This window comes from Muntiacus reevesi, chromosome 10 (assembly GCF_963930625.1).
Source record: "Muntiacus reevesi chromosome 10, mMunRee1.1, whole genome shotgun sequence".
Lineage (NCBI taxonomy): Eukaryota > Metazoa > Chordata > Mammalia > Artiodactyla > Cervidae > Muntiacus > Muntiacus reevesi.
Window position 1 is genome coordinate 2,344,905 of NC_089258.1, and position 13,168 is coordinate 2,358,072.

General features: G+C 57.1%; 1 protein-coding gene across 1 annotated transcript; it reads right to left on the reverse strand.

Moving 5' to 3' along the window:
- Window positions 1–1,872: 1,872 nt before the first annotated feature.
- On the reverse strand, window positions 1,873–8,845 carry PHYHIP (phytanoyl-CoA 2-hydroxylase interacting protein). Its single transcript, XM_065947537.1, has 4 exons — window positions 8,681–8,845; window positions 7,075–7,249; window positions 4,622–4,739; window positions 1,873–2,456 (listed from the first exon to the last, which is right to left on the reverse strand). The coding sequence occupies exons 1-4, from the start codon at window positions 8,843–8,845 to the stop codon at window positions 1,922–1,924; spliced, it is 993 nt and encodes a 330-aa protein (XP_065803609.1). The 3' UTR covers window positions 1,873–1,921.
- Between the last annotated feature and the right edge of the window lie 4,323 nt (window positions 8,846–13,168).

Below are 13,168 nucleotides of genomic sequence, written 5' to 3' on the forward strand. Positions count from 1 at the left end.
GCTGATGCAGTGCAGGTGGCTGCAGGGGGAGGGGCCCCAAACAGGGGGCCTTGGGCCTGGGTCACGCTTCCAGATTGCTGCAAGCTCTCCCCAAAGAGGCCTCAGCTTTCCCATCTGCAAAGTGCAGAGTAGCACCACACTGACCTCCAATGTCCTTCCCAAGCTGGAGATGTGGCTCTGCTCTCAGAGCCCTGCCTCTCACAGTGAGACCAGAACACCCTTGGAGAGGATTCCAGGTGGCCTGTCCAAGCTCCTCTGTGACTTTACAGCTTGTCCACCCCTCCCTTCCCAGAGCCCAAGGAAAGGCAGGGCTCTCAGGCCATGGTGGTTTATTGATGCAAGCACAGCACAGGTGGGTGTGCCCCCAGCCCAGGGCAGACACGGGGCCAGGGGAGGGCAGCGGGCCACCCCCTCAGCAGAGGGGAAAGGGCCTGGGGCCCACGTCCTCTCCTCCATGCACCTCCCACGGCCCCCAGCCCTGATCCAGGCCAAAGGACAGATGACCACACCATTCCCTGTGGCTACAGAAGAGGCCACCAGCTGTCCCATTCGCCCGCTCACTGAGATATGGCCTTGTTGGCCTGCTGCCCGCTTCTGCCTTTCATCACAGAAGTCCGCTGTCACTGTGGGGGCTGCTCTCCTTCACCTGACATCCTGCGGCCACCCCGCAAACAGCTGGATGCGTTAGTTGACCCCTCTCCTCATCACCCACCAGGTCTGCTCGTCTCCACGGTGCACCCTCAGCACTCCTACGACCCGCACAAAAGTAGGAAAGAGGTGAAAACACTGAGTGGCCCAGGAGAGACTTCACAAGCGCTCCCCAGGGAAGGGGCCCTCCGCCAGGAGGCTGGCTTCGCTGCGAGGTGAGGAGCCAACAGCGCCGGGGGAGGGGGCGCGAGGCGGGGGTGGCGCGGGAAGCCGCAGTCCAGATGACGCACAGGCACGGCGCAGCGGCGGTGCCCCGGCAGCGTGAGCGAGCAAGCGCGCAGCCAGGCGGGGTACCAGGGCCCTGTGGGGACGCCCTCGCTCCCGGTCCCACGCCGGGTCCCCTCGGTGTGAGGCTCCCACTCCCAGCGGGGGAGGGGTCCCTCTGGGTCTCAGGGGTCTCTGGCCCCCTCCTCGACCCCAGTGGCTGCCACTGCACACCCCAGCACTCTGAGCAAGGGAGAAAGTCCGCTGGGATTTATACCACCTCCAGGCAGAAGAAGGGGACCCCCCCCAGCAGCCAGGTGCCCCCAAAGCCAAGAGAAAGAGGGCCCTTTTCTAGAGGGCAGGTGGAGAAGGAGAGGGACGGCTCTCCCCATGCAGGAAGAGGGTGCTCCGGGGCAACGAATAACGGTGTGGAGTGGGGGTGGGGGTGGGGTCACAGCGGTGCAGGAGACTATTTATAGAGGGAGAGGGTGGGACCTGCAGTAGGACGCCCCCCAAGGCCTGGCTCGTGGGGAAGGGGCATTCTGTGATTGGCCCTCATGGGGTGGGTGGGGCTAAGGAAGAACACGCCCACAGGTTTCAGCTCACCTCTGGAGGCAGGCAAGCTACAGGTGGGTCTTTCGAAGGGAAGGCTTCCGTGGGAGAACCCTAGTGGGGCAGGTCTCCTAAGATGGAGGCCTGGGATGAGGCCAGAAATAGCAGGGCAGGGAAACCAAAGGAAAGGGGAAGTCTCCAGAAATCCACCCGCCCTCCCCACCAACCTGCTGAGGCTAAGAAGCCTTCCCAATTCGGCCAGGCGTGGGTAGGCCATGCCTGCCAAGGGACCACCCTCCGTTGCTTCTAGTGCCCTGGGGAAGGGAAGGGAAGAGGGAGATGGATGGCGTGAAGGGAGCAGGGGGGCAAGGGAGAGAAAGCCAGCTCCCTGCGCTTATGCCACCCATCACCACCCTGCCTGCCATCTCTCCCTAACTCCCTGGCTCCCCAGGAGTCCCTAGCGGCCCACGCTGATGTTGCAGGTCTTGCAGCTGGGGTCCTTCTTGGCGTCGGCGGTAGACAGGCTCATCAGCTGGTGCCCGCTGATCTCCCCCAGGGTGCCCAGGGACAGGTCGACCGGCTCGGTGTAGATGATCTCCAGGATGAGGTCCTGGGCATGGCGGAAGACCAGCTCCCCGTCCTCCACGCTGCAGGTCAGGAACTTGTTGCAGGCAATGTCCAGGAGAGGCAGACGGTCGCGGCAGAAGCGGTCCCCCAGGGAACCCTTGGGGGCCAGTACCAGGATGGCGTAGTGGTAGGCCGTGTACATACAGTAGAAGTCCGCAAAGTAGAGGTTGGTGCTGGGGTTGAAGAGGCGCTGGGCGGGGATCTGGAAGCGCCAGCGGCCGTAGGGGGAGTCCTGCGGGGGCTGGCCGGTGTTGAATTCTGTGTTGCAGCTGAAGAAGACGCCGTGGAGCATGCCGCTGGTCGGGGAGCCGTGGCTGCCGCTGTTGTCCTTCAGGTAGGGTTGCAGCATGTTCCCGCAGTGGGTCCTGCCCACCGCAGGGGAAAAATAAATGCCAGGAGGAAGGGAAAACGCTTTTGGTTAGCTGGACTGAGGCTTGGCGGCTGGGGTGTGACCAAGAAGGAAGTCAGCCCAGCTCCCAGTTCTCCCACCAGCTACCGCCTCCACCAGTCACAAATAGAACATTCCAGAAGGCAAGAGAAGGGAGGGCCCTGGAGATGGGGCTGATCCAGCCCACTCCTTCACGGAGGAGAGATTTGAACCTGCCACTCCCCAGATTAAAACCCTTTTGATGGGGCTTGCACAAAAAGCACGATCGGGAAGATCTGGTCTTTCTGGCCCCACCTCCCACCACCCCCACACGCACAGGTAACACCATCCAGGTAACACCATCCAGCCACGCAAGAGCCCCACCCCAGGTCTCTCCTGCCTCTTCCCTCTGCCTGAATTGCCTTTTCCACCTTCTCCCACCTGACCTGGCAAACTTCTAACCATCCTTCAAAGTCCAAAACAGGTGTCCCCTCCCTTCTCCTCTAAAACCTTCCAAGGACTTCCCTGGTGGCCCAGTGGTTAAGAATCCGCCTTCCAATGCAGGGGGTGTGGGCTCAATCCCTAGTTGGGGAACTAAAATCCCATGGGCCTCGGGGCAACTAAGCCTGTGCACTACAGCCAGAGAGTCTGCACACTGCAAGAAAATATCCCACGTGAGGCAACTAAGAGGCAGCCAAATAAATATTAAAAAAACAAAACAAACAAAAAAAAAAAACCTTCCAGGAACAGCAAACACTGTATTCAACAAAACTTTGACTGCTTACTATGTTCAGGGCACTGAACTTTACTCAGCAATCACACACACTTACTACATTCCCTCCGACTGTACTGTCCCCTTGATAGGCTTAGGTTTGCAGGAGCAGGGGGTTATGCCTTTATTCTTTTTTTTTTTTTTTTTTTTTTTTTGGGCTACACTCTACAGCATGCAGGGATCTTAGTTCCCTGACCAGGGACTGAACCCTGCAGTGCTATCATGGAGTCTTAACCACTGGCCCACCAGAGAAGTCCCTATTCATCTTTATATTCCAGCGTACATGGATGCTCTGCATCTCTCCCTTGCTTGCTGGTAGATGAGCCCAAACTGGGCCAGTGTCCTCCCCACTCACCTACTGCCTCCCTTCTTTAAAACAAACACAGAAGAACCCCCTGGGGTCAGGTCAGAACGCCCCACCCCAGCTGACTGCAGTGATAAAAACAGTAACAGTAGCAGCTTGCACTGGCCCAGCCTTAGAAGGACAAGGACTTGGAGTGGTATCAGGCAGCGAAGAGTGTATGGGCAGCCCCTCGACCTGCTGGCCCTCTGGGCCTCATTCTCCCCATTTGTAGGCTGAGGGTGTTGGATCAGATCACCAATTTTCAGACATTTTAAAAATACCTCAAACAGAACCCCTCTTGTATCCCCCAAGGAAATTATACACAGGCAGGCCTGGCTGGATGATGGGGGCAGGGCTCACCCGGCCTCATCCTCTGAGTTCCTCACTAACCCTTCAGCACCACCCTAGGATGCCCCGAGATCCTTCCCCGGAGCCTCCAGGCTTCCTAGCACACAGTTTGAAGATCACGACGCTTCTTGCCCGGAATCCTCTCACTCTGTGTTCCCCTCACCACCTCCCTTGAGACCAGGGCCTGAATTGGAGGGACAGCTGACCTGTATGTAGCCTTGTGTGCATGCGCGCTCAGTCACGTCCAGTTCTTTGTGACCCCATGGACTGTAGCCCGCCAGGCTCCTCTGTCCATGGGATTTCCCAGGCAGGGATACTGGAGTGGGTTGCCATTTCCTCCTCCAGGGGACCCTCCTGACCCAGGGATCAAACCCAGGCCTCCTGTGTCTCCTGCATTGGCAAGTGAATTCTTTACCACTGTGCCACCTCCAGCCTTAGAGCTCAGCAAAAGGGCCTCTCTGAAAGGAGGATTAAACCCAGGACCGCATTCACTCAGGCCTGTCAGTGCAGTGCCTCCAGGCAGCCCCATTCTGAAGCCCCTTTCCTTCTCTGGAGCCCAACATCCCCCCAGAACCAGCCTGGGATGTGGGGGGGTGGTGAGGACACCAGAGGAGGGTCTGGCAACTACCAGGGTGGGGGTGACATCAGAGGGCCAGGGTAGTGGGCAGAGCCGGGGCAGGAAGTCCAGAGCGGGCCATACCTGGCATGCTGGAAGTACTCCTTGTGATGGTTGCGGTAGAAGACGGAGAAGCGGAGCATGCGGCCTGCGATCTGCTCAGCCTTCTCCTGTAGCTGGGCCAGGTGCTCCTTGGCATAATCTGCAAGAGCCCGGGAGGATGAGCTGAGGGCCAGGCGGGGCATCACAGCCTCCCCCTCAGATCACTCACCGCCCACCGGGAACATCAGCCACCTCTGTCCTCAGGGTGCAGGGGAGACCAGGAAGTCACAGTGCCGTGGACCAGAAAGGACCGCCTGGCCTGGCTGGGACGTGGGTAGCTGGGGGCTGTCTGTACTGTCGCCTCAGTGCCCTGTGACCAGGGGCTCAGGGCTCTGCATTAGAAAAGGGCAGAGGGCTGCCCAGTTATACAGTCATGTCGAGGGACCCAGAGTCTGTAATCCCAGACCATTCTCGTGTAAAAAGAGAACCAAGAGGCAAAAGATTGAGAGGAACGAATCTGAGGTCCTTTGGGGAGAGCCCCTCAAATCCAGCAGGTATGAGCCTGTCCTCACCACTATATGGAAGTCAGGTGTAATTTCAGGATGGCAAGGAGATCAAACCAGTCAATCCTAAAGGAAATCAACCCTGAATATTTGTTGGAAGGACTGATGCTGAAGCTCCAATACTTTGGCCACCTGATGTGAAGAGACAACTTATTGGAAAAGATCCTGATGCTGGGAAAGATCGGAGGCAGGAGGAGAAAGGGGTGACAGAGAATGACATGATTGGATGGCATCACCGACTCAATGGACATGAGTTTGAGAAAACTCAGGGAGATCATTAAGGACAGCAAAGACTGGCATGCTGCTGTTCTTGGGGTTGCAAAGAGTCGGACACGACTTAGCAACTGAACAATAACTGAGGGGGAAACTGCAGACAACTGAGGGAAAGGCTTAGCCCAGGGTCAGGGGCAATAACTCTGTCTAAGCATCCCAGGAGAAAGGAGGAAGCTTGGAAACAGGATGGTAAAACTGGACTGGCTGGGCCAGGGCCAAAGGCTAGGGCTGTGGGGTCCAGGCAGGGCTATTGCTCATCTAGACAGCACCTTTGAATGAAGCAGGAAAAGCTGCCCTTTCCTCCTTGCTAATGCAGCCCTGGTCAGGGCGCTGCATTGACAAGAGAAGGAGGAACTGGATTGCAGCCCTCCCCAGCTCCCCAGTTTGAATGGACTCCCACTGCATGTAGAGTTCTGGGGTACACCAAGAGACTTTCCGTGCAAGGTGCAGGAGCACCTCCAGAGTGGGGTTTTGCAGCCAAGTTATGGGAAAAAAACACCACTCAAAAGAGAAAGGCAGGTCAAGGAGAGCTGGGGCACACGCCTTGGCAGAGGATGGAGTCAGCAGCCTCTGAGGCCTGAGGCTAAGGATGTTTCTGCCCCTTCCTTGTGACGGGGGAAGATCTGGAGCAATTCTCACGTGGACAACAAAAGAATGGAAGATGGTGGGGCAGATCCTGGGTCACCAGTGACCCAATACGCAGAAGCCCCAGTGTCTGTTCATGCTGGAGTTTGCAAGCTAATAGGCAAGTTTGCGGGACCGTTTTCCAAGGCTGAGTGGAAGCTCAAGACAAACAAAATGTGATGGTCCCACCAAGTGTCCATCAACCAATGATCAATAAACAAAATGTGGTCCATCCATACAATGGGATGTTATTGAGCCTTAAAAAGGAAAGAAATTCTGACACATGCTACAACACGGATGAATCTTGAAGACATTTTGTCAAATGAATAAGCCAGTCACAGAAGTGCAAATATTGTGTGATTCCCCTCGTATGAGATACTGGACTGTAGCTAGCCAGGCTCCTCTATCCATGGGATTCTCCAGGCAAGAATACTGGAGTGGGTTGCCATTCCCTCCTCCAGGGCATCTTCCCGACCTAGATATTGAACCCAGGTCTCCTGCATTGGGAGGCAGATTCTTTACTGTCTAAGCCACCAGGGAAATCCCATATGAGATACTGAGAGTTGTCAAATTTACAGAAAGAGTGAGGGTGGTTTCTGGGGCATTTAATGAGGGGGAAAGGAAGTTGTTGTTTAAGGGGGCATAATGTTTCAGCTTGGGAAGATGAAAACTTTGTAGACATGGATTGCATGCCAACATGAACATACTTAATCCTGCTGGACTGTACGTTGAAAAATGGTTAAGGTGGTAAATTTATGTTATGTGTGATTTCCCACACTTATGCTTGCCCCAGGCCAGAGAAGTAACTCCACCCCTTTCCAGAAGTGGTATTGTTAATGCAATTAGCGGTGTTTGCATCTGCCTCCTGCATCAGGCTGCAGGTTTTGGGGTGACAGGAGTGGGTCTCCTCCACGGTGTCAGCCAGAGTATGGTGCCTACATCCAGCCGGAGTTGCTAAGTGCGTGCTGGGTTAAGAGGAAGCCCCCTCCTGACCATCGCTAAACCAGCCAAAGCAGCCGGACAGCAGAACCTCACCCCCAGTGCAGAACTCGACCGTCTCGCTCCAGCCAGACACCAGGTACTCGCCGTCGCTCTGCTTCACGGCAGTCTGCACCGCCACGCTGTACTCGGTGCGGGGACTCAGGAACCAGTGGCCCCTCACTGTCATGGGCAGTGGCACAGCCTTGGCAACAAGCTTGGTGGGGACATCCTGAGAAGCGAGGTGCAGACAGAGAGCCAAGAGTCACACTGGAGGTCACGTCCACCCTTGGCATCCCCCCAGGCCTCCTGCTCCCCGATGGCCACCTTCCTGTTGAAGATAGCCGGAGTCTCCAGAACGCAATGGCTCAGTGCCCTGGCCACCATTTTCCTGCAGAAGCAAGCAGTGGCCATTGGGAAGGCCGTACAGACCCTCCCCAGCCTCCACCCCCTTAACCCCTGATGCCCGTTCTCTTGGGAACGGAGGAGAAAGGCCACTGGGGTGGAGGCCCGCAAAGTTGAGGGCGGCGAGACCTTCATTTTCGAGGGACACTTCGAGAGCGCTGCACACTGCAGCGCCGTCTCCACGGCAACGGCAAATGCTGAGAAGCCAGGGAGGAAGGGAAAATATGCCTTCTTCTTTGGGGGGAGGAGGGTTAAGGGGGTGGTGTTGAACATTCACGTCACCGTGGCAACTGGCCTGCCAAAAGACACCCAGATCGGAGAGCCAGTTCCAAAGAAAGAGAGGGTGAGTAACCCACACGATGCGGTCGTCGTGGGAACCAGCTCCTTCCCACCTCACTCTTCCCCCTGCCTCGCTGCCAGCTCACCAGCTCGAGAAGATGGGAGCCTTCCTCCTGCCTGCCCCCACACTAGCTCTAACCCAGGGAAAGGACACACCAGCCATCAGAGGACTCACCACGCCATCTCTTTTCTAAACCCAGTGAAGGATAGGCCAGAGGGTGAGGGCAGAGAGGATCACGAGGGCCCGTGTGCGTGTGTGTGCTCGGTCACTAAGTCATGTCCGACTCCTTGCTACCCCGTGGACTGTAGCCCACCAGGCTCCTCTGTCCACGGGGATTCTCCAGGCAAGAATACTGGAGTGGGTTGCCATGCCCTCCTTCAGGGGATCTTCCCCACCCAGGGATCGAACCCGCGTCTTTTATGTCTCCTGCATTGGCAGGCAGGTTCTTTACCACTAGCGCCACCTGGAAAACCGCCCCTCAGGGGCTTGAGGACCAAGCAATGGGCCCCACCTCGGCCCAAGGCCCACCCCATCAACAACAAGGCTGCCTCCTGAGTTAGGGGCTTTGTCGGACCCTTGAGACATCCCCAGGTTGATGTCTGTGGCTGCACCCTGGGTCTTCCCGCCCCGTGGGAAGGTCCAATCAGATGCTGGTAGTGCTCTTCACGGTGGGCTGGGCCCAAGTGGAACACCACACAGACAGTTACCTCCATGAAGCCTCTCACAATCTGGCATTATTATTATTATTCCCTTTTTACTGGGGGAAGAGAGAGGTTAAACTTTCCCAAGATTACCCAGTAGGAGCTGGGCTGGGGTCAGGCCTCTCCAATGCCCAACAGTCCCCTCTAGGCATCCTGTCAGCCTGCCTCCTTGGAGAGCAGACTCTGGGAGGAGGTGCGCTGGGCAGCCCGCGCTCACCCGGTGCTTGAACTTGTTGGAGTTCTTATTCTCCTTCTTGTTCAGGTCGATGAAGTAGTGGGTGACCCTCTCCAGGTCGCTGTTCTCCATGGCCCAGGAGATGCGGAATGAGTCGCAGGTGATATTGTTGACCTCGATGCTGTGGGGCGTGGACAGCAGCTCCATGCTCCCCACTGGGTTGGCTTCTGTGAGGACTGGGGGAAGAGAAGATTCAGTACCTCCCTCCCCACCACGGAACCTTCTAGAATGTCTTGCTCCCACCATCCCTTGTCAGGTGGAACCTTGAGGAGCCTTCACTTGTACCTGCCTTGCCGGATCTGATGGGAAGATGCCATGGGGAGGGCTGGAGGGGTGCGGCCAAAGGTGGGCTGAGGGCCCCCTGGGGGGGCTCTTGGCTCTCTGCAGAGGGTCTGCAGAGCAGACGGCACCTGACAGGTGGCGGAGGCAGTGGGAATGCTGCAGACGCGGGGCGGGACAGATTTGCAGCAGATGGAGCCGAGGAGGGGGGCCCTCAGCCAGCAGGCGTGAAAAGAGAAGGGGGGTGCTGGAGAGAACAGTGCAAGGAGGCGTAGGAGCGGTGGGAAGCACCCATCGGAGACGGGGTGAGGGCTCAGCGGGCAGGGGGCACTGGCAGCCCAGAGGCCTGGGTGCCAGGGTGCTCGAGCCCAGGCCCCCTCCACCCTGGGGGTGACTCAGCAAGGATCACCACGAAGGGGCTGGGAGCACAGCGCCGTGGAGATGAATGGATCCACTGGTGGTAGGAGGGGCGGCAGGCCATAGCTCTCTGACACCTGTAACTTTTCAACTCCATTTTTTTTTTTCTTTTTCTTTCAGCAGATCCTGTGGTTACTTGACTCTTCAGTGACTAGTTTTTAACCTTTACATCTCTTGCAGGCCAACTATGTGCTAATAATTTCACAAACATCATCTCATGCAAGCCTCACAATTATTATCATTATCCCTATTTTACTGATTAAGTAGCTGAGGTCGGGGGTGGAGGGTGGTACTAAGATGCCAAAGGCCACTCAGCTGGAAAGTGATTGGAATGCAGGTCTGATTCCAGAGTCTAAGCTCTTTATCTTTAAGCTAAGGTTATGTCCCCTTGTGTGTGTGTGTGTGTGTGTGTGTGTGCGCGCGCGCGCGTGTGACGCGTGATACACATGGTATGTGCTTGTGTATGCCCAGGTGCTCATGGTTCTACTGCTATTTATTTTTCCTCTTTCCATCCTTCCCTTTCAAGGAACTGCCTTCTCTCTCACCTCCCTCCTCACTCTTTCTGCCCCGGCTGCTGTTCCGGGTCTGAAAGGACCACACATCATCATTGTCACCTGTACTGTAACCGGGACGAGCTGGCTCTGGTCTTGGCTTTGGCCTGGCTCAGAGGACCTCTGGGGAACAGGGTGGGGAACTGAGAGGGAGGAGGAGGTGGGGGGTGCTGTTTCTGGGCCAAGATCACGTGATCAGACTCTGCCCCAGGGTGTGTTCTCCATCCCCCGCGGAACTCCTGCCTTCCTCAAGCCCAGTGTCAGCACACTCAGATTTCCGGGGTGTCATCTCCTTTTCTCCCCGTCTCTCTCCCTCACCCAGGCGCTAATGGTGAGGGTACCTTGTGCCTTCGAAAGCAGGTACTTCTAATTATAGCTCTCATAAGATCCAACCCACACTCTTCTGTCAATTAGGGCTGCTCCAGAGCCCGGCACCTCTAAATTAACCCATGGGCCGCCTGGGTGGCAGGCACAGGGTGAAGAATATGGATGATGGCTCCTACCAGTCCTAGGATGCCACCTGAGTCCTTGTTTCATCTTAGCTTTCTACCCTAAAGTGTGTGCCTGCCTGCGATGAAATACAGCCAAATGCCAGTGGCTCCGTGTACGGGAATCCCACGGTAAATAAGCACAGTGTTGCTACCAGGTCCACCCCCAAATCAAACAGAATGGGATGAGTGTCTAGAAACAACTGTGTGATAATAAACCAGTTGGTAATTCATGGGGACAGGTGTGGAGCGGGGGGAAGTTGCCATCCCTCGGGCTCCCAGTGAGGAGCTCCCTGGAAGACACACATGTGCCCCCTCAAATGCACCCACACACATGCACCCACGCACATCAACGCAGACACACACAAACCCACCCCCCAGAGGGCCTGAGGGGCCGTCTTCCACCCACACGGGATGCAGTCTACACTGACCCCGAGGGCGGACACCCACCCCTGCCCCCCTACTTCTGTTCTCATACTCTTCCCAGAGGCAGGGGCAGCCGTGTTTGGTGGTGGGGTCTCCAGCACCTGGCTCTTCCTTTCCTCCCTCCCATTCTAGGAGAGCTCAGATCTAGCTTTGGGGAGCCCATACTAGCTTTGGGGGGTGACTGTGAGTGACACTGGGAGAACAACAAAGCCGAGAGGCCCAAGGGTGGGCGTGTACCCAGGTCTCTAAGCCCAGATGATGGGGAAAGGCAGGGTTTGATGGGCAGGCTGAGACAGCACCCATGGTCCCATGTAATACACCCCAAGACAAGCATTTACACACACCCACACGCGGAGGCACACGCACTGGGTCTGCCCACCCACGCCTGCCGCACATGGCTGCACACACCTCCTCAGACATCCTTGTCCTCCTCACTCACCTGTGCACTCGGGTCCCCTCCACCACCTTCTGCATTCTAAGAATGTCCTACAGCTGGCTCTCCACAAGCTGTCACTTCCACACAAACCCACGCATGTTCACATCCGCAGGCTCTCACACACACGTATGCACACACGCCTTCCCACAAGCCATATTTGGGGAAGAAAGGAGGCCACGGGCACTAACATGCATGCGTGCCACCTCCGCCTGCTTGCACACACGTGTGTATTCGCACACACGTCAACCTCTGCCCATATTCTGGTATTCTCGCTCACAGCTCCTCCGGGCTCAAAGCCACAGACTTGGGGAATGTGTTTGTCTCTGCCAGGCTCTGCCAGCCCCATCCTTCTCATGCCAACAGGTTTGCGCACCTACGCAGGTGGACCTGCCCATGGACAGAGGTTTCTGCCCACTCTCTCCACCTCCATCCCTCCTCCGGCTCCGGAGTTGTGCCTCCCCACCTAGAAACCCTCTGGTTGCATGCATTCCCCTCCCCCAACAATAAGCACTCCCACACACGTGACAAGTGATATGTCCATCCCAGAAATATACTGCCTCACATCACCCCCAGCCCACACAGCCCCCAAGCTACTCAGATAACTGGTCCCCCACACATGGACCTCTCATGCAAAAGAAACGTATGTTTCCAGACACACCACGCAGGAAGACAAGTGCAGGCAGACAGAACTATGTACGCAAGCAAGCCTCTCGTCCCCTGACAAGCAAGCACTCACGCCATACACACTGGTGACCCCGGGCCGCCCGTGCCTGTTCAGAGCAGCCACCGCATGCCAGAGGGAACGCGTCCCCCCACCCCGTCCCCGGTGGCATCGCTGACTGCAGCAGAATGTCACGGGTGACAGTGCTGCCCCGGGGACTGGGTCCAGCTGTGAACCCCTCTGCTGAGGGCCCAGGGAAAAGGGGACAAGGTCGTCGTCCCCGGCACTCCAGGTGGGCACCGCGGGCAGTGGCGGGACCCTGGTGCCCCCAGCTCCTAGCCCCTGACCACGTCTCCGGATTGGCAGCAGGATGTTCTGGGGAGGAAGAACACTCACCTGGCTCCACCGGGCTCTGCAGAGGGAGATCTGGACGGGAGGGAACGGAGAGACCTCTGTGTGGACGTGCTCCTCGGGCAGAGGGGCAGAGCCGGGGTCTAGGTCACAGACAGCAGCACTCTCTTGCTCCCCTAGCTCCTCTCGTGGCTGCCAAGGAGGCTTCTTCCATGCCCCGCTGGCAGCTCCCGCTTGACTCTGCAGCGCAATGCTTCTGCCCCTGGAGAGGCAACGCTCCTAGCTGGGAGAGAAGCGAGAGCGAAATCAAAGCGGCGTGGAGGAGAGAGAGGCAGAGAAGGCGAGAAAGAACGAAAGAGCCAGACCGAATCTGGCTCCACCAATGGGATCAGTGGCTGCCCAGCGTCAGGTGACAATAAGCAAGCTTGGTCCCTGCTCGCCTGGGCTGCTGGGAGGGGGGAAAGGGCAGAGGGTCTCCTAGGAAGCTCAATCAATGTCCTTGGAGACAGCGGCAGTGATCACCTTTCCCCCATGCTCCCAGGACCGGCTGCCCCCAGAAGTCTCTCCAACACACCCCTGCTTGGGAATCTCTCACTTGAAGCAGCCCCTAAACTTCAAGATGCTGGGAGAGGGGTGGGGCTTAGCCTAAGGGCTCAGGAGCTCCGAAGCCTGAATTCTGATTGGGGGATGGGGAGGAGGAAGAGTACAGGAAGAATCAACCGGGAGTATGCGAGCTGCAGGGGGCAGGCATAGGGGGTCCTTCTACAGTCCGGACTCTTGCTAATCTGTGGCTCCATTTTCTTACCAACTCCATCAAGAGCTATCAGACCTGCAGCTCCAGGGCCCCCTGATCATCTAGAG

Bases quoted from the DNA above. Each gene is read 5' to 3' on its own strand.
- PHYHIP (XM_065947537.1), bottom strand. From the start codon at position 8,845: ATGGAGCTGCTGTCCACGCCCCACAGCATCGAGGTCAACAATATCACC. The intron at 7,250-8,680 runs GTGAGCGCGGGC...CTCGCTTCTCAG, and splicing joins CCAACAAGTTCAAGCACCGG to GATGTCCCCACCAAGCTTGT. The intron at 2,457-4,621 runs GTATGGCCCGCT...TGCGGTGGGCAG, and splicing joins GAGTACTTCCAGCATGCCAG to GACCCACTGCGGGAACATGC.